Source organism: Sitodiplosis mosellana, unplaced genomic scaffold, assembly GCF_009176505.1.
Source record: "Sitodiplosis mosellana isolate CC-2019 unplaced genomic scaffold, AAFC_SMos_1.0 Smas_scaffold_4787, whole genome shotgun sequence".
Taxonomy (NCBI): domain Eukaryota; kingdom Metazoa; phylum Arthropoda; class Insecta; order Diptera; family Cecidomyiidae; genus Sitodiplosis; species Sitodiplosis mosellana.
This window is the reverse complement of record NW_022600029.1, coordinates 12917-35383: the sequence shown is the minus strand read 5'-3', so window position 1 is coordinate 35383 and position 22467 is coordinate 12917. Positions and strand designations below refer to the sequence as shown.

At 32.8% G+C, this 22467-nt stretch overlaps 1 protein-coding gene across 1 annotated transcript in view; it reads right to left on the bottom strand.

Moving 5' to 3' along the window:
• LOC129572352 (MAP/microtubule affinity-regulating kinase 3-like) overlaps positions 1 to 22144 on the bottom strand; it is a gene marked incomplete at its 3' end in the record, with an annotated part of 46982 nt that extends 24838 nt beyond the window's left edge. The window contains 9 exon segments of the mRNA XM_055452296.1: positions 1531 to 1718; positions 5958 to 6239; positions 6347 to 6567; positions 9372 to 9602; positions 11793 to 12703; positions 12801 to 13015; positions 13530 to 20113; positions 21579 to 21850; positions 21915 to 22144. Coding sequence (XP_055308271.1) covers positions 1531 to 1718; positions 5958 to 6239; positions 6347 to 6567; positions 9372 to 9602; positions 11793 to 12703; positions 12801 to 13015; positions 13530 to 13609 — 2128 coding nt within the window.
• Positions 22145 to 22467: the final 323 nt, after the last annotated feature.

The window sequence follows — 22467 nt, the reverse complement described above, 5'->3', positions numbered from 1 at the left end:
AATCCAGAACTACCATTTCTTGATTATTTGATGGCAAAAACACCCTACTGCCCATGTAAATTCATGTTTCACTTTTGCATATTCAGAACTCATGATTCATTTTTGCGAATTTTTTTTCTTGATGCGTTTCAGAATGTTTATTTCTATATTGCCATTTTCATTCTCACAGCCTCATATGTGTAACTGAGATTAAAAATGGCAATATAGATGTGTTTGAACTGAAGCAATCTTATCATTTTCGCGAAAAACACAAAAAACCACTTTCATAATTCACATTTTTTATGTTATGATTCTATACCGACGATCCATGTAACGTTTTTAAGAAAAAAAATTCATGTTGCACTTCAGTTAAAACACTTCTGTATTCATACTTTTATTATCAATAACACATATGACGATTTAAAATTTTTAGTAATGGTTTTTTTCCTCAAAAACGAAGATAAATTTAAATATTTAGTCCAAAAAAATGATGGGTTGGTAGAGAGGTTCATGGATCATTTGGTCCAATTCGCTACACCAAACTGACAATGTCTGTGGAATGATCTGACATGTGGCGAAACTAGGTGATGGCCGAAGAAGATTTATCAAAATAAATATATACCAACTTGACATTCGCAATGCATATTCGCTACATAGCTCAGTTAGCTGATAGTACATATTCCATGGACTAGGTGCGTTACCAGCGCAAACAAATGTCAAAGTATATGATTTATACACAACACATTTTCAGTTTGAATACATTTACATTGGAGAAAAAGTAATGAAAAATGGAAATCCGGAAAATTGTTGTTATTCACATTACTTTTCGGAAAATAAAATAAAGTAAACTTAGAGTGGTGAAAATCAGTCAATTTGTTCAGCCTGAACGATCATTTTATAAACATGATTTGAATGGTTATTGTTATGAATTTCTTACGTTACAGTAAGTTAAAATTCGTTCAACAATAAACGCAGATTCCAAGGAAAATATTTACTGATTTTATATAAATTTTTGCATGGATGTTCCAAAAGAATGTAGTTTTCGACTTCTGCAGACATTATGTGAAATTATTTTGTATTTTCATGGAAGTTCCAGAGATTTCATATTTTATACAATGGGCCATTTGGTCCACGAACCTTTAAGCGTAACTTTTTTCTGAAACTTACAGTAGGGCTAAATAAAATGTAGGCAAAAAGGGTAATAAGTTAAATGGAAAAATAAGTTATTTCAACACCTATAATTCAATAAACATTTATCATTCAACTTTTTAATTACGCATTTTTGGTATATCAACTGTCATTATTGGTTTTTATGAATATTTCCATTGGATTGAAATCAAATCTGTTGAGCGCTACCAACAGAAGTGAAGGACACACTTTTTCAATTTGTTTATGTTATCAACTGTTGAAATATTTGATTCAATGTTGAATCATTTAATTTGATGCCATGCGTGAAAAATATATCATATCCATTTTTGCGAGATATCTGTTTCTTATTAGTAAAGAGATGATGTTAGTTAGTGGAAAAGTGGAATACAGTACCCGTCTTACCTATCCGCTTTGGATCCTTTAAATCTGGTTTTGGTTCAGTGTATGGTTTTAGTTCATCTTCAAACTCATATCCCATATTCATCCATTTATCGTGCATAATTGCTTCTAAACTAGAACGTTTTGTTGGATTCAGTACAAGGAATTTGCGGAGTAAGTTTTCACAGTCAGTTGACATATAAAATGGAATTCTAATTATGTGAAGAAAAGGGAATAAATGAAAAATTGTTATGAAGTAGTATATTTTTCTAGTTCTCGAAGGTGTATTTTCGATTCAGAACGAATAGTCAAAACCTCGATTTTTTCAATGGTTAGTCATAGGTTCTGACTAGGGCACCCGGCCGCTCTCGAGGCTTGAATTCGCTTTTACCCTTTCAATTTTTCCAAAAAGTTTGAAATCAGGCTACCCGATAATTTCAATATTTTTGTAAAAAATTTATACATTTTATGATGCTAGAATTACTGCTTTCGTTATTCAATTTTTGGCTCATTTCAATTTAACGAAAAAGTTCAAAGTTCATGTGCCAGTGAACGAAGCTTATGACTTCGTTTTTGTATGATATTCTTATTATTCGTTTTTATATTTAAATGCTAGAACTTCTGCAAATAACCTCGTGCAGCTTGGCGTCATTTCCTCCACTTTCATATAACGTATATTTTTGCATTGATGTTCGAACTATAACAAGTGAGCTTCTACAATGGACGTCAAATGCGAGTGGGGACGCCACAAAAATGACTCCAATCACCACATCGAAATTCGCGCTCCCCATCACTTAATTTGCACTATGTGATAAATACGAGTGACGTCACCGAAAAATATTGTATGAAAGAGTGCCCCACGAAAAATGTTCAATTTGAATCGCCCCGTTAAAAAAAAATCCAGTAAAAGTGGTAAATGAAATCAAATTCACGTGATGTTTATTCAGACAATATTTTTGAGGGGCACTTTTACTGAAAATTTTTTCAGGGGCACTTCATTTCACAAAAGAATCACGTTTCATTATTCCGTTTGCCGATCCAAATGTCAACTCTCTACTGATTTAATCTGGACTTGGGATTTGATTTTCTTAGAATATTTGGGAATAATTGGGAATTCGGCCGATTTGCGGATTTTTTACGCTCTAATTTCTCGCAAAATATGAAAATTGCAAAATACAATTTTCTGAAACCCAATGCGAAAATCCCAATTATGCATTAATTTCTTTTTACTTTTCTACCAACCATGTTGTGTAAGAAAAGTATTGCGATCACTCCGGATTTTTTGATCCAATAATAATCAGTTTTTTCGATTTTGGAACGCCGAAAATCGCGGAATACAGCGTTATTTTAGGGTCATAGGCAGTGATTGAATTAAAAAAATTTCGGAACTACCGGATTTTTCTTTGTTTCGCAATTATATTGACATTAAAATTTAAAAATACATCAATTTTTTGCTTCCTTCGTCTTTTCGGTTTCACTTCGTGCTCGTCTTGCTTTTTCATTCAGAAAGTAAACTATTGCTCGCCGCGGGTTTCACTGCTCAAGCCTCAACGCCAATTGGCATGTTGTAATAAATATATAAAGATTTATTCTCGATTTCAATTGATAATTATCAATTGATTATAATCGATTACGCTTATGAGTTATCATTTTATTATCTGAGCTGATACACTTTTCTACATCAGATGAGTGAGGCGTACAAATTTGAATGCGGCAAAGAATGAGTAATAAATTTTTAAAATTCGACGCAGTTTCCACGTTTTGTGTTAGCTTCTTTATATTGGTATAAGGACTTGACTCCAAATTAAGTTGAGATTTCAATTGCACAAGCTCTTGGTATTGCAAATGTATTGATGATAATTCCAAATCTTTCCCAAACAGGTCGTGGACCATTTTTCAAATAGACATCGCTTCGGAAATTGATAAATGGTGCAACAATTCGACAAATTTATTGTCTGTAGAGAATAGATTTGTACTGATTTCAATATTAGAGTCAATGACGCACTCGCGCAGAGAATGTGTTTTATCTTGTGTTGTCTTTTCAACCAAGTTCAACCACTTTAAGCAAGCTAAACCTCTTTGAGGAATACCTTTTCGTCGTTTCCCACAACAATTTCTTCGTTCAATGCTTCTTCCTAGCCGCCTAACAATGGGTTTTGTTTCAAATCTTCGAGTACATTTTCAGGAAATTCAAGTGACGCACGAAACTAACAATCGTTGAATCATTTTTATGGCATCGCTAAAACATTTGCAATATACCGCTAAAAACAACAGGTTTCGTTCGGTTTTGAGATTATTGTAATATCTGGCAGTTTCAGCACATTCATTGGCTGCCCCATTGAAATAGGCAACCTGTGCCTGATATGAGTGTAGTACATTATTTAGCGAGCGTCTATATTCATATTGTAAATAATATGTGTCACTAGCAGTTGCTGATTTTACAATATCATCACTTGGAACATTCAACCAAATAATGGTCATTTCAAGAAGAAAACAATAAAAAGTGAACAAAACCGTTGCATTAATTTATTCTGTATGCTTAGAAATTGAGCAAAAGAATAGAAAACATTCAAATATCGACTACTGGAATTCGAATTGAGTGCTGCATTTCTCATTTTAAAACTACCGGTTTCCGTTAGAACTACCGGCTATTTTAATCACTGGTCGTAGGGTAGGTGCGTGGTACACTGTACGCTGTAAGCTGTACTGTACGCAAAAAATGAGAATTGCGATCGTCCCAGATTTTTTGACCTATTAAAAATCAGTTTTTTTCTTTGATTTTTTAACGCCGAAATTGGCGAAATCTATCGTTATTTATGGGTCGTCTCTTCCTCGGAAAATTCTTCGGGAATTTTATTATTCCCAACAAAAGAAAAAAAAATTTCTATTTTCGCGACACATTTTGAAAAATACATATTGAAATGTATTTTTGGGAGTGTAGAAAAGAAAACCTTACGGAAGTAAGGCACCTTGTAATTTTTCTGTATTTGTGCCCATTCATTTAACTTAAAGCTGCAGCTTTATTTGTGATAGTTTGACCCAAAACCTCCAATGGTTTCATTAGTTTTAGCATTTTCGTTAAAGCCGCGGCTTTAAAGCTGCAGCTTCAAGAAATTATGTCTGTTTTTCGCATTTTTTTTGGGAAATATTAGGTGGATGAAATGAATCAGGACGAATAATGAAGACAACAGTTGCAGTAAACTTATGAAATTTTTGGATTTTTTTCTGAAAAAAATAATCGATTTTTATGAATTTTTTTTCAATTTCTCTGGTTTTTTCCAATAATTTTGAGTAGAATGGAACATGTTCGGGCACAAAAAGTGGTTTTAGATCGAAATTTGTCAATTTTATGCTGAATTTATTCTGGTGCAGTAGTACCTAACCTCTCTAGTAACTTTCTGCATAGAAACTGATAGATTCCCAAATGGGTGCGCTGTTTTTTTTAGAGAAACCAATACAGTCGCGCTTTTGACCAAAACTAACTGATGTGTAAAAGTTTGGATCAAACAACTATTTGTTGATTTCGTAGTGCTATATTTCCGAAAATAGTCGATACTTTTTTCTGAAAATTTTGTAACATGCAAGAACATATTCTCAGAGCATCGAATTTGCTGTCCATGTAGCGCTGCTGGTTTACGGATCTGTTGAACAGCAGCTGTTAGTTGCGTGCATATTCGCGCGTCACATTTTTTGTACATCTAACGATTCTCATATACAGTGCTTGTCCCTTGCATTCACACAAAAACAGAAAGAGAAGTGTTTACAACACACGAGACACATCGTAGGCAACGCGCACAAGCTCAACCGAGTTTTTACGAGCATGCACGTACATAGCTGTCGTTCGCCTGTTGGAGTTAGTGCGCGACGCTTATAATGTGCCTCGTGTGTTGTATAGTATACAATGTATACTATACATGTACGAAAGATGTGACGCGCGAATATGCACGCAACCAACAGCTGCTGTTCAACAGATCTGTGCACCAGCAGCGCAACATAGACAGCAAATTCAATGATCTGCATGTTCTTATAATGACAAATGAACTGCTGAGAATAAAAGGCTGACGATTGCAGGTTTTTCGCAAAAGCGGGATAAAAATCAGTCGCACGCAAAAGAGACATTTCAAAAGGTTGCACGCAAACGGAACATTTTATTCTGTCGCATTTCGAATTTTTAAGCCGTGATTACAACAACAATATACTTCTCTCTCAGCCTTTTATTCTCAGCAGTTCAAATAATGAGCATGCAACATTTTGTGTCGCTACGCAGATCATAAGTGTATTTCATAACACTACGAAAAACGACATTTTGTATGAAAAAAACATCCCTTGGGTCCGAACTTTTGCACGGTAGTGTTCTAGGATTTAGCATTTTTAATAGACTCTTTCCAGCAATTTAAGATCTCAATCTTTATCTTTTTTAGTACGGCATCGGAAGTCCCTAGCACTCTTACCTGTATTTTCCTCTAAGAACTCTTTCGCGTAGCTCACGTAATGTCGTGCCATCAAAGGGTAGTGATCCACTCACTAATGTGTATAAGATGACACCTAATGACCAAACATCAACTTCGGGTCCATCATACTTTTTGCCTTGAAAAAGCTCTGGAGCCGCATAAGGTGGGCTACCACAAAATGTATCTAATTTGGAGCCTGGCGTAAATTCGTTGGAGAATCCGAAGTCTGCTATCTTAATATTCATTTCACTATCTAGTAGCAAATTCTCGGCTTTTAAGTCTCTGTGTGAAAATCGGAATTAAAATCAACATGATAAATAAATTTTTGACATCTGTTTTCGATTATCAATAAATCTAATATATTTATTCATTGAATCAAATGAAATTACCTGTGAATTATTTTCTTCTGGTGACAATATTGAACAGCCGAAACTATTTGTCGAAATTTGGCACGTGCCTCTTTTTCCTTCATTCGTCCATGTAGAACCAAGTAATCGAACACTTCACCGCCAGATGCGTACTCCATCACAAGGTATAGTGTTTTGTCTGTTTCAATGACTTGAAACAGTTTTACTATGTTTGGATGATCGAGCATTTTCATGATTCGTACCTGTTTTAATATAGAAAATATTTTTTTTCGTAGAGCTAGTTTTTCACATATATCTGTTCCTAGTGCTTTTCCGGTATTAATCCTAGTGCTTTCCGGTATAAATTAAAATATTTTTCCGTCAAACAATAAAATTGAATCCTCCCACCCAGTGCGCAAAACGTAACGAAACTTTGTATGAAGCGCGTGCACACGCTTGTAACGATAATTTTATGTGAGGCGCGTGCATAATTCTTATGCACATTTGTACCCAAATTCGTGTGCACAGTTGTGCTTCGAAATGTGCATCTATTTGTATAAAAAATATACATATTTTGTATGTGCACAATTATGCACAAAAACTTTGTATGTATTTAAATGTATGTACACAATAGTTAGACACAATTGTGCACACAAATCAAATGTACTACAAATCTATTTTAGGCCTAAATGTGTACAAACTATTCCATAAAATAGACACGCATTGCGCACTTTTGCAAAAGATAGAAAAAACCTCTTATACACTGTATTATATTTCAATCATTTGGTAATGAAAAAAGATTCTTTGTCTATATGTAGGAGGAGTTGTTTCGATACGTGTAGATGTTCATACAGAAGCAATATCTAATGTTCACACTTTATTGGCGGTTTTCATAAATTTGCTATATCAAAAATTATAGTCGGCTTGAAAAATAGAACCGGAAAACCACTTTGAACGGATATTATCATTTAAAGCTACATATTTAGAGGCAACATGAGATGCAGAAAGGGACACATGGAAGTTGAAATAAAAATAATCTTCGCAAATTCACCAGTTTAACCATCTTCTCTATCTCAACGTTCAAACCTCATTGGTATGGACATTGGACATGCAAAGATTTTCCTAATGCTTAGAAATCGTTTAGACGGAAAAATCATTAGAAAACCAAAAAGAAGTTTCCTGGTGTGGATTCATCGATATTGAAATTATTGAGACAGTCCCGCAAAATGAAATGGCTGTGGTGATCGGGTGGTAGTCAAAGCGCCCCGGACCGACAGCATGCTTCTGTGTTTTCTATTACATTAGAGTATGCTATCCGTTCGGAGCGTTATGACCGCCACTCCGGCGAACAAGTTTGATCGTCACATCGTAGCATGTGGAATAACTGCGACGTTCCAAATTGAATGAATGAAGAAAGTTGTTAGTGGGAATGAGGTCAAGAGGGAGGTTGAATTGAAGCAGAAATGGGAGAGTGAACAAGAATATACTTTCGGTACCATTCTGGAAATTGTGTATGGCGGTATTCACTGCCATTCATTACAAATGCTAGAAGCGGTGTGATACACTGACTGAAATAATTGACAATCAAATACGTATTGACCGTGTATGAATTGGGCATATTGGACCCCGATCATCCAATATAAGATCTGCACTGAGAATATTTTAAAGCATTCTAATGGTTCAATCAGAGATTACATCCAATGAGCATGGACTTCAAGGTCTATCCAGTACTATGCCCTCAAAATATTTCTGGAGCAAGATCAGACCTCCTGCGTTCATGAAGTGTCGAATTCCAACCGACCAAATTGTGCTTGCTCTTTTTCGCGGTGAAATTTTCACCACACTTGAACAGCACAAAAATCAATGCCGCATTCACTGAAAATTCTTACGCTGCAACGTTCAACCTGTGCTATGTGAGACATAGAACGCCCTCGGCACGGTGCAAGAATGTCATCGAAATTCCTATACTGCGATACTGGCCGAAAGTAACATGAAATCACGACACGGAACATGTGACACAACAGTCAAATGGGGCAACATTGTTGACAGCGCCACGTCAAAGCGGTTGCTCGGTCAACTACAGTCAGTCGTAACGCAAAGTGGCACAAGCATGTCCTATTTTCTGCATCTAATCGTCGCGTTCATACGCGTGTGTATGCGAAAAATGATACAAGCTTGTGCCACTTTGCGTTGCGATTGACGTATGCTTCTGATTAAAAAAATAATCAAAGGAAGTTAACGAAAAGTAGTTTTAAAAAAATTAGAAAACATAAGCCACTCTTGGAAGTTGGCTGCGTTGCCCGGTATGCATTATGTTCACCCTTTTCTTTATAATATAGCCAATAATAATCAAATAATTTCACTTTCAATGGGGCATGCGAACTGCTGAGAAAATTTGCTGGACTAATTTCGGTGCGTAATTAAATGTGAGTTTTAAAAAAGTTTTTTCTTGCACGAATGGTACTTCGAAATAATTTTTTCGGGTCTTCAAAACCGTAATTACAACACCATTTGACCCATATTTGCGTACAAAAATGTCCAAGGTGCACATTTAATTGAGCATTGAAATATGTCCTTCGAATATTCTCAGTATTTCATGTGATGTGTTGGGTACACATCACATGAACTGCTGAGAGTTGGTGTACATGTGAAATCTCATTGATTTTTGACCGGTCCAAACAGAAAGGAGAAGGTAGTGCGTTGAAGTTCAATTGAAGTAGTTTTATAGTATATATTGAGTTTCTTTCATACGGTACAAAAATTTTCGAAGATGAGTTAAAATGTTCAACCATTTATGAATAAACAAAACCCACAATATAAGGAACAAAGTTTAATCCAGAACCAGCCACTAAAACATTCAACTTGGGGAATATACACCGCTATCAATTATTCGTGTCCAATGGTCTTTTTATGTAAAAAATACCAAATTTATCCATTCTGTATTACATTGGAGACTATAGTTTTTGAAATTTCGATTTGGTTTTAATTCAAATTTTTTGTCGAAAATTTTAACCTTTCAGATAACGATTTTCTTCGTCTTTGTGTGATTTTATAAATTAAAGCGTACCTCTCTAAACAGTTTTTGTAGCGACCCGGGGTTTAATTGGGTTTTGTCTATAATTTTGATAGCCACTTCTTTTCCGGTTGGTACATGTTTTGCCAATTTCACTTTGGCAAAGTTTCCTTTACCGATTGTCTTTAACAGCCTATATTTGCCTATATGCTCATCGCCAGGTCTCCATCGCAAGGAGACTCCTGGCCGATATTGCGTATTGGGTGATCCCTGTTTGAGTGAGTCCTGTTAATGAAAACAAAGATAATTAGTTAAAAGTAAGGGGAAAAAATTAAAGTTTATGCTTTCCAGAATTGTAAAAGAATGCAATTGAGCAGTGCATTTATATGATTAATTTAATATTGTTGATGTACACATAGAGAAAAGAATTAGTGAGCTCTGCAAATTCTATTGATGAAACGTCAAACTACTAATAGATTGTTTCAAATGTAGTGGTAAATTCAATACAAATGACACAACGCAAGTCGCAACTCATTTACATAGTATTAGTAAACGAAATTTCTCACTTGTGCTGAAATTACCAATACAGTTGAAACAATCTATTGGTATTCACCAATAGAACGATTTTGCCTAATAAACTTCATTCTCCATGTGTAATTTTATTTCTCTTTAGTCTCGATTTAACTTATTTCCTAATAATCCTGAATTATTAAAGAACACAATAGTTTATCTACATCAACTTTATGGTTTTTCAACTAAAACCAAATACTGACCAATTAATGCAAATTTCCATACATAGGAAATATTAGGGCAGTACCGCCTATAATTTCTTACTAATATATTGAAGAAGGAAGTCTCAACAAGTTTTGATGGAAACGAACAGAAAAGTGGGTGCCTGAGACAGTTGCCTTAAGGATATAATGTCACTATTTTCTTTCGTCGTAAGTCAATAGTACAACTTCGCCCTAGACGTGAGACGGGTTTTTGGAAACGACGTAATACGGGTAATTTTGAAGGAAACTCTTTGTTGAATCGCTATTTTCCTTAATTGGATTTGAAACTTTGTTAAAGATTCCTTACAAAAATTACGTTAATCAAAAGAGCCTATTCTGAAAATGAAATTTGTTCAAACCATGATTTCAGGCGTGAGCACGCTCATTTTGCAAACTGTTCACTTCACGAAAAACCAAATATTTATTTACTAATACGGGTTTAAACTACCTGGAGAAGGCAATTTTGTTGTCTTGCGTGCCATCGGCATATTTGTACAATTTTATTTTATTTAACAGAATCGAAACATTTTTTTTTTCAAAATTCAAACATTATTGTCACATCACACAACACGACAATGTTTGGCACTGTATTGAACACACTCATCAATGCAGTTCCAATACGTTGCCGTCAAAATGTGTGGCGTTGTTGGTTTGACATTTAATGATCGAGACTATCCCGGTGCTAGTTATTAAGTGATATAATTTGATAACGCACATATATATTGACTACCCGTCAAAAGATGCGAATCATTTATAAAATGCATTCCTTGAACCATTGATTCTATTTCGTAGTGTTGTATGGCGTTGGAAAGATCTTAAAATCTATTTGTCATATAAAATATCACGATTTAAAAATGACATTTACTTTTCAAGAACTTTCCAGTGAATGTCCTATATATATGTATATATGAATTTCAATAGGCTTTCGGTTGTGGACCTTTGGGTCGAATAAGACAAAAACACATAGAAATAATACAGTTTGATGTGACTCCAAATTTTTTACGAGTACTGTAAATGACATGATTTAAATGAATTGTTTATTGTTGTTTTCCTGTTTGAATAATTTTATTAGTATTTACTCGATAGAATTTATAATTTAGACATTTGCTGATTTTTTTGAATTACGATTTTTAAATGCCTGTCAGCCGGTCGCTTATTTTTTGACATTCAACATCAGCGCCGCTTATAGCAAAACGATAAACTAAAAATAACACATGAACTTCTATATCGATCATCATGTGCAGTGCACTCGTTCGTTGCTGGCATGCATTGAGAATTTTTGCACGAATTATTTTGAAATTCATATAGAAAAAGCGGTTTTTCTATTCATTTTTTGCACATTAATTCAATATTATATGTATTACACACTGTCAAAACTTTTCAACATTTTTGTGTTGGTATTTCTGGTAATATACGGAATTCACGGTAATCCGTGAATTTCATAGTATATTGCCGGATCTCCGTTAGAATACATACACACAGCACGTCTGCGTTGACGGAGATCCTGTAATATAGTATGAAATTCACTGATTACCGTGAATTCCGTATATTACCAGAAATACCAACACAAAAATGTTGAAAAGTTTTGACAGTGCATCCATTTTAATTTTCAATGGAGTTTGTTTGATATGAGAAATGATTGTTTCATTTGGTTATAATGCTTTCGTAATGAACGGAAAAGTATATGATAAGATGGTTTTACCTTATCGCGAACAGAATTTTGGTGATGTGATTTATATTCGTTTTTCGGGGATTTGCTTTTACTAGTTGCTACAATTGGTAGTCCACCATTTTCCATCATGGTGACCACTACTTTTCGATTTCCTGAATGTGCTGAGTTCCGTTGACTGGAAGTATTGTTGTCTTTAAAATAGGCTGCAGGTTTATTTCCACTATTAGTTTGTCCAGATAGTACTGTATTCTGTAAAGCAATGCTCCCACTGTTGCCATCTTTTACCATTTCAAGTTCATGATTTTCTTTGTCTTTGGTTCTTCGGATATCTTTACGATAATTGACATATGCTTCTTTTGCTGTGGCTTGTGAATGGCTTTTCGATCTTTTCAGGAACTTGATCATTTGGTTTCGGACTTTATTCTGGGATCCAGTGCTTGCTACATCAACACTTGCATTATTGCTGTTACTATCTGCACTCTGAATGTCAACCAAACGTCTAAAACTTCCATCCGGCAACTTGTTGTAGCAAATCTCTGACATTTTATGGTATGAATCTGGTGGTAATTTATGGTAGCCTCCATCTGGAGTTTTATAATAACATGAATCCGTTTTATGATATCCCTCAGCTACCATATATACATCTTTTCTGTTGATATTTGGTTTGATTTTTTCAAGACTTGTTGGTTTTTTGAAAGAACCAACATGGCTGGTAGTATTTCGATTATTGGCCATTGTTGCGCAAATTTCACTATTTGAATTAGTTTCATTACTATTTATGTTGACAGCGATGTCATTATTATTGTTACAATTGACAACATTATTGTTTGTTCGTATATTTTGGCTTTCTATAGTTTTTGAAGTAATAGTTTTCAATGAGCTCATATCGCTTTTGACAGGTTGTTTAAAATTTGATTGTGGATGAGTTGTTGTGTCGCACTCTGAAATATATTCAATATCACCGAGTTTATCGCTTAAAGTACTTCGAAATGAAAATTCAAATCCAAACAAACAAGTATTCGTAGAGCTTCCACTCACCCAAACTATGTGGAGCAACTTCTAATGTGTCGATTGTCCGCTGAGTGTTATTAAAGTTTTTTGACAAAGAGTTGCCAACACCAGGTGGTAGAGTTTCACTTTTTTTATTCTTTGCATTTTTCAATATATCATGAGAATTTTTTCCTCCCTCCTTTAAACTAAGATCGCCAACTTTCTTCTTTATACTGGAATGCCGCTTGATACTAAATGAACGACTGCAGATGATTACACATCAGTATAATTTTTAAGATATTTTCTAGGTAGCTTTAGAAATAAATAGAATCCAAATGCTAGTTCTCTCGATATTTATTGAAGGGTTAAACAAGTGAAATTTGGAAAGAACATCTAAACTGAGTTTACTGCGAACAACATCTCTTTTACGCTAACAGCAATTCGTCCACGAACGAGTCAGTGGGATGTTGGTGTGAGCGAGACAGGATTTGACAGCAAACAATTTGGTTGTATCAGTTTAAATATTCTTTTCCATTTTTCAAGTTCAGTTATGTGAAAGTGTGTAAATCGTTTGCAAAGCTTAGATATCTGTTCGCATAGTTTAGTTCCGTCGGGTCACTTGAGGTAAGACGTTTATTTTCAAAATATAGACCTTCTTCCTTGCAACGAGTTTATACACACATGGACACATCAGACGTGAGATGGAAAAATATAAAAAAACCAAATGATGCCATATGGCATCAGCGTCCTGAAAGGGTTTATAAATTATAAACATACTTATGTTTGGTATTCAGCTTGGATGCTCGCTTACTATCGGCGCTACCACTACTACCACCGTGGCTATTTGTTTGTCCCATTTGAATTTTATTGAAAACAATATTTTATTATGAAATCAAATCAAATCAAAATGCGTTGAACGCATGAACATTTCATAGAAGCACAATTTCTCTTTCGTTCTTATGTGAAATTTTATTGTCTTTCAAATTCATTTGTCACTATTTATAGGCATGTAGAAGAAAATGTTTTTAATCATTTCAATAAATGAATTATTCTACACCGTTTGATTTCAGTTACAGACTGTATAATTTGTGTTAATTCAATAATAATCTATAGATTACTTATTTTCAATGCATGATTTCAACATATTTTTTAGCAGTGCGTGAGTAGTAAAAAGTAGTACTCTATATTCAATTGTTAGAGTACATTTCATTTGTCCAAAACATATCATATGTAACGTAACAACAATTGATAAGTCCATAAGAAAACAACAAATCACATAGTAAAAGTGGAATTTGTTTCAAAGAAGATAGAAAAATATAAGAAATTCGTTCAAGAAATTTTCTTTGTTGCTAGCCTTCTGTACTCTCTGTAATGATCGATCGAATAATGTAAAACTAATAACATCATGAGTCATTGTTAAATTGAATTCTGTGAAACAAGTCAGAATTCTAATAGCAAATTTCATGCTATGCGTTGCATCACAAATGATTATTTACCATTCACGGAATTAAAAAAACTGAATAAGTATGTAGATTTGAAAGCTCAATCGTCACTTTCATAAGATATATAAAACCAATCTGTAACTCAAAACGCATAAGAATGGGAGATAATACACAGAATTTCAATTTAATATTACTTTTTGTGATTGTATAAATTTCTCTCATTCACATTTTCCACATTGCTTCAATATTACTAAAATGTTCATATATTTGTGTTTGTATTTGTATTCGTATTTGTATGTATCTGTATGTGTATGTGTATGTGTATGTGCATGTTTCACCTCTTTTTATGATCTCACAAGTAGTTCTTCTTCATATGAATATCGAAGCATACACAGGCTTGTATGTATGGGTTTTATTATTGCAAGATTTTCTTTATATTCACGTTGAACACATTCGAAATAAAAACATACTTCCTTTGATAACACACTTTAATGAATTTGGACACTTTTAATCCAAATTTGTTCATTACAGAAACTATAACGTGAAATCAAATGAATGAATCAAATAGAAAGAAAGAGTGAGATAGAACGCTGATTCAAAGGTCGCCCCACATTTGGTAGTATACACAGTCATACTATCACACATAAGAGCACGGTAATCGTTAACAACTGGAGATTACATGATTCCATTATTCATTGAGAAAAAGTATTTTAAATCGTTTTAATTATCTTTTTGCACTGCTTTTTTTCAATATTTGTTTTATAATTTAGAATCACGATATCACTTTATGATGTCGATGCAATGTTAATGCCGGAAGACAGTTTCTTTAATTTGTGTTATTATTAGTGACGACAATAATTCACAAAAATCATATATAAAAAATGCGCGCGCATTACAATAAACTTAATTCGAATTTGAGCTCAGATTATTTATCTTTTGTTCTTGAAAAGTTTTAGAAAATTTTCACTGAATAATTGAATACTGAATGATGTACTGTGGAACGTGAAAAAATGAATATTCCCGCCCTGAACTGTGTGAGTGAACTTACTAGACTGAGAAACCAAAAAAAAAAAACAAAAAGAATATGAATTGACTACGGAGAAAAAGTATTCATCGACCAGTCAAACCACTTATTCACTTCTCTTTTTGTGTTTATTCACACAAACACAAACAAATGTCTATTTTAATAAAAACAACGTAACATTTATACTTGGTATACATAGATACATATACACAAGTCACATATATAGTGTGGGCACATAACATTTTAATGACATGTGCATTTGTATTTGCAAATTTTGTCGTATTGATCTACTTGTATTTATGGGTTGACTAAGTCAGAAGCGGTGCCGTATTTGTGTTATATTTTTAGTTGAAAGCTTCACAACGTTTAGGAAATCTATAAATTGTACAACAAGAATGAATGTTTTGAAAGTTTGTTCAAGTTATAGATCGTGCGATCTTAATGATAAGTACAAAAAATAGTCTTAAGGTGACGATTTTGAATGTGTATTATATTGCAATTCTCGAAAGTGGTAACAAAGAAACTACTACGGCGTTGAAGTATGAGTACAAATTTCAATTTGCGTGCAAATTTACGCAATTTCATCAGTAAAACAATTGCAACGAAAACTTTGAAAAACATATTAGATAATACGTACAGTGAATGTAAAAAACAAATTTATATTATATTTGATTGAATATGCGACCACGAAAATATTAAAACTATAGAAATTCAAAATATAAAATAAATATGCCTATTCAGTTCCCGCTCTACTGAAGATTTTTTCGATTACTTGATTTAACTTTCGATAGAATGATGGGCAACATTTCTATCGATATTTCATGGAAGAACTATTTTAATTTTCCAACAATTTTGACGTAGTACAAAATCTGCATTAGTCTTTTCGGCAATGCATCAACAAATTTTTTGTTTATTACAAGTAGCATTAATAATGGAAATTAGTTGTCTTTTGTCTATAATTGTTAAATGTACAAAAGCAAGATATCGAACTGTTTATTTTGTCAGATTATCTATTATATTGTAATGTGAAATTTGATAAAGCTAGCCATCGAGTCTGTGTTAATATTGGGACAATGCTCTAACCAATTATTCGAAGCTATTGATCGAATCGATTTATCAATCCTCAATAATTGTTTGAAATGAAATTTAATGTTATCAAATCAAATTTTATCCCCAAATTGTATGAAAAGAACAGGGTTTCTCATGAATCCCTACGGATTCATTCGCTTGCAAAAATAAAAATGATTCAGTCGCGGTGAAATAAATAAATAAATAAATAAATAAATAATCATTGGATATCAAACGCAGTGATCCCAAGGTTTTAACGTAGTTGAGAGAAAGTTCGAATTTATTTTGAAGGATTCAAAATATATATAACTGATCTATTTACTATAGAAAAAAAACAAATGACAACTTTAGAAAAGACTACTAGGTTTCAAAGTCTATAGACTTTTTTTTAACCCTCTAATGCATACAACCGCCCCTAGACGGGCAACATTTGAACGCCTGTAGAACGTAAACCGTACATCGGATCACATTGCTTCAAAAAGAATTTTTATTGGTCAATGTTCTCTCTTTATTTTTGTCTTTGGCAATATTTGTCTATGTAGTGTGATTGTAAAGTTATAAACAAAAATGTGTGCAAAAACAAAAATTTGACAAAATAAATTATTCGAACTTCAAATTAGACACATTTTTGACACTTTTAAACAATGGATTTGATTGTTCTTTGATTCATGTCAATCGCATTTCCTGACTGACCCATGAGAAATCTAGGATTATGAATATTTTTACTTTTCCGCACACGAAGTGTGTGAGAAAAGTATAGCGATCGACGTGATAAAAAGTGTGCTAATTTTTGTTGTGTCCACGATAACTTTCGAACCGCTCAAGCGATTTCGCTCAAATTTTTCCAGGAGTCACAATTAGTAAATATCTTGGATGTATTGGATGTATCAAAAGTTGGGCCAAATTTGACCAGTTCATCTGGTACTTTTGGGACATCATGGAAAATCACCCAAGGGTCCCCCCTTGGATTATGTCGAAAAAAAATGTCTTTTTTCATCAACCTAGAGTGGATTGTTGTATCGTTCTCACATAGTTTTATAATATTAGGCAGTGTTAAATGGTTTATAACGTGATGGCCGACCATGATGGCCCAAAAACTACGATTTTTGGTTGTGTCCACGATAACTTTCGAACCGCTTGAACGATTTCGCTCAAATTTGGCCAGGAGTCACTATTAGTAAATACCTTGGATGTATCAAAAGTTGGGCCAAATTGGACTAGTTCATCTGGTAATTTTCGGATGTCATAGAATTTCACCCAAGGGGGACCCTTGGATTTTTTTGATTTTTTTTTTCTTGTTATCATAGAACGGATTTTTGATTTGTTTTAACACGATTTTATCATGTTAATCCGTGTTTTTCGATGTGATTTTTTTCTATATTTTTTTGAATTTTTTTTTCAACTTTTCTCATTTCAAAATGCATTTTCTGGTTTTTTATATCATTTTCTTATCGTTAGCCGTGTTAAATGATTGGTCAACCATGATGGTCTTCTTTTTAATTTTTAATTTCAACTTTTTTCCATTTAAAAATATACTTTATGGGTCATTTTACATGATTACTTTGAGGACATCAACTTTAAAAAAATACTTGTGCGGAAAAGTCCGTTTTACGCTCGTAAAACTTTTTATTTTAAATATCTACGGCCAAAAATCAACCAAGTACCAGTACTCCCAGCCCTGGGAAAAATTATTGCATTAGAGGGTTAATATTATAACAATCACACACTTTTTACTTGTTATATCATCATTTTTGGAATCAAAAAAACATTTCATGATTATTATTATATATCACTTTTTTATCAATTACTGATAGAATAGTATAAAAGTGATATATAATAATAATCATGAAATGTTTTTTTGATTCCAAAAATGATGACAACTAAAAATTTTGTGATATTTATAACATATTAAAATGGTAAAAATATCCCAAAACTTTTTGAATGGAATAAATAATTAACTAGGAAAGATTAGAAAAGTATTTGTTTTATTTATTCGATATATAATCTCTTTGTTATATAATTTGCAAATCGTCTTTTTAAGCTTCGGAGAGGTTATGCTAGTTACATTTTTTTTTAAATAGCTTTGTAATTTTTCTTTTAGACATTTGAAATAAAAAATTAATTAACATTTTCGACATTGTACTAATTAAATTATGATATTACAAAGGAATTTAGCCCGAATTTTTCGGGTCCATTAAATTTGACCATAAATTGTTTTTGTAATAATTTTATCGTTGACCTAAATCTAAAACTTTCAAGTATTTTAAATTTAAGATCATCAAATAAGGCCCAACGTAATTTTGTCCACAGGAAACATTTCCATGTTAACAAAAATACACAGGACCTTATGGGAACTGGAAACATGTTTACAATCATTATTTACATGTTGCGTAGTGTGACTGCCGCCTAATACAGAGTTTCAAATTATTAATTTAGTTTCAAATGTTATTAACATCTGTACTAGAAAATACTGTAAAATAGAAAATATCTGAAATTTCAAGAGCAACCAATCCTGAAAGTATTCCATTCATTTCATTTGATAAAGTATTCAATTCAACCGCCAACGCGTTGGAAATGCAGTTTGGTTGCGGTAATACTATTCTATCGCTTTGAACTGGAATATTTCATCATTGAGTACCCTAGTTTTGGCAGACTTCAAGAGATTTATGCATTTGAGAAAAAAATCTTCAAATTTCAAAATTTTTTATTCGTATTTACGACCTAAGTGTCTTGGCAGTTTAGAGGACTTTTAGGAAAATAAAAAAATCGAAACTCACAAACACCAAAAGTTGTGTAACAAAACATTTATAGACACATATTATTGTTAACTAATAATATTCATTATGAAATTGTACTTCAACAGACGAATTATATTTCAATGGCTTTATTTTTTACTATATTCAACGTAGGCACGCGTGTTTGTTTATGTTTGAAAGAGATTGCATTTTTTACAGTTATCTTGTACTTTTGCAATCTTTTTTACGTTGTAAGCGAGTCTTATCCCTTAAACTGATCCTTCTTTCTCTTTTACCTAGATCAATTTGTTCATTTTTTTTTCAAAGAATTTCAAAAAGCCATAGTTTCACCGACTGCTTTTACGAATAATGTTCCATTTGAATTTTTTTTAAATAAAATTTTCGGTCTAAAATCAAATGACTTATTCTTTTAATTGAACTATCAAAAAATAGTGACACTTCCTTTCGAGAGCAACATTCCAAAAAAAAGTTCCAAAATATTTGATAATAAACAATATATAGAATTCAATAAGTACCTTCGTTGATGATGTCCTTCCTTTAAGAGAAGTATTAGTGTGTGAATGAGATGATTTGGTGGCTGTAGGTTCGGTTGGTGCAGTTGAAGTGACAGTTGTGCCCAGAGGATTAGTTATATGATCAGCGGGTAATGACTCCGGCACCGTTTGCAATGTAGATCGCATTGTAGTTGACATTATTATATACCGCGCACTACTATGCGATTTGCACAAACACAATTTTAGTTTAACTTTGTTGTTCCAAACTTTATATTCAGAAGAACGAATTTTTGTTTCTCTCTTTCCAAATGCTCCAGTATTTTTTCAAGTGATCAAACTTATATTTTCAAAGATATACGTTTCATATCACTCAATATACACAGAAGTTATATTGCTGAATTTGTTTTGATGTCTTTATATTGCTGTTGTAAAATTTTGGAAAAATATTTAGGTCACTTGCCGCTAAACGTCAAACTTTAGAGTGGTCAAACACTTATTCGTTATATTGAGGACTTAAAATCCAGTTCTTCTTTTCGTACAGGTTTCATTGTCCCTTTTTCCAACATGATGTACGAACCTATAAATAGAATCTGATATTTAGTACTTTTCATATTGAACTCGATTTTATAGGAAATGCATTGCCAAATATATTGATATCACTTAAAAAATGTAATATATTATTAGTTGACATATGTTGTTCGAATTTTCTCTCTATTCGATATGGATTTTTGTCATAATATAATATTTGATTTAAAGCCTCACTTTTTTATTCATCAGTAATAAAAACTTGGATCTTCAAACTTATTTGTAAGATAACAATATGTGCTAAGTATGATTATAAGCTTTTCTCATTTTCCGAAACCCATTTTTTGTTGTCTAAGAAATAGGACCCTGGCACACATAAATAGAAATGAAAAGCACAAATAGAACAAGTTTGGTTAGCACAAAGATGAGCTATCACATCAATAGCATGTCAGATGACGTCGCCATTCAACATCTTTATTCTCTGTGCTTCATTCCGTCTCAACAGAAAAATGGAGCATGCGTATATCATCATCAGGTATTGCTAGTGTATTTCATTACCCATGGGTGAAATGCATTTTTAGTTTGCCGAAGTGTTGGCGAATAGTATATAACATAACATTTTCCATTTCATTTTAAAAGGTTTGCTGTAAATATTTCAGCGTTTGAACAATCGATAGAATAAAATAATGATATGATTTTTCTCTATTATTCACAAGAACGTCTAAAGTACCTTGCATTCTTTTGTAATAGAATAAAAAGTTTCTAAGCGAACCCCATTTGAAAATTATTTGGTTACCACTGCAACTGGAAATCAAAAAATGCAAAGTAAATTTTGTAATAAATTCTATCATTGAGCTACATTTATTCTAAACTTTTTTTTGACCGAATAGTATTCGAACGGTACTATAAATCAATCATTAGACGATGAAACTTTGAATCCCAAATTTTATTCAGAATTTTATGAAAATATCTATTGAAAATAAACTTTATTTTTAGATAAATTTCATTACAAAGCCATGTAATTTTTTATTATGATAATCCGGCTTTAATCACTCTAAACTTTAAAGAATAACTTGGGTAAAATGTTCATGTATCAGATATAAAATGAACTCAATTTATATGTGTTGAAAAAGTTGCAATGAAAAAAACATGAATCACATTGATAATGTTTCATTAATTTTGACGGAAGGCTATTCATTCAAAACAAGACGATTTTTCAAGCAATAAACATGAACAAGAAAAGGGAGTGAAATCTAAAAAAAATATTAACAAAGTAATATTTATAAATTTGGGGGAGAATTGACTATCCATGAGCTCCAGAAAATGTTTTTTTCATTTGTATCACCAAAAATCCAAACAACCGATTTCTCTGGTGAAAAGTCAGTCGGTGCTGCAATCATAATTGATGGAATTTTTCTTAATACGAAAACTGATGAAAATAAATTTTTAGGGTGAAGAACCATCTAAACACACAAATACAACGAGCACTCACAATATTTAAGCAGAAACACACTTACACAGTTGCTTGTACATTGATACATTTCACTTTTTTGAATGAGTCATCTAAAACATAAAAAGCAAGTATAACTCCTCGGAAGAAATGCTTCTTCAAACTAATTTATCTCCATTAGAAATTAACTGGCCAATTTTTTCTCATCATGCTGTGATTTTCACTCGTTCTGGTTTGCTTACTTTCACATAAGTTTTGGTACTCAGAAAGAGAACAGTCCTTTTCAACACAATATGCACAGCAATATTAAACACGATTAATCAACTATAAAATAAATAACTAATGTTCATAAGTTAGAACATTTTGTAAAACATTAAAAAGAAAAACGAAATCGCAACTCTACCTATTTTCCTCGGTCATCGACAAAACACTTCTACAAAAACCATTTATTCGCATTTAAACTATTTTTTATTTAATTTTCCATAACAATATTAATATTTCAGCGATAATGTTTGTAATGATGATTAGAGAAAGTATTTGGAAATACTCTATAATTGATGAAAATAGCAATGAGGAAAACTATTGAAGATGTACTGAGAGATTAGCACGGCACATACAACTTTGTTCTACCTCACACTGAGTATTCAAACTGTTACATTGGCGGCCATCTTTTCACGAATATTTTCGCATTTCAAATCTACTAAGACGCACAAACTCACACACATTCATCGAATAAGGCATTCGCAGTGTAACTTTCGGTTGTAAGTATAAGAACATATACACTCAAAAGCAAGAAGTCTACAGACAAGTACATGAAAAATTTCGAATATTCTTGCGTGTCTTAGTTCAACAAACTGAACTTAGTTCAAATAAAGCTCGTACATTTGTATATAATACATGTGAATGAACTATGGCTCCCGTATTTGCATCGTCAGACATATCAAACTTGTTCCAAT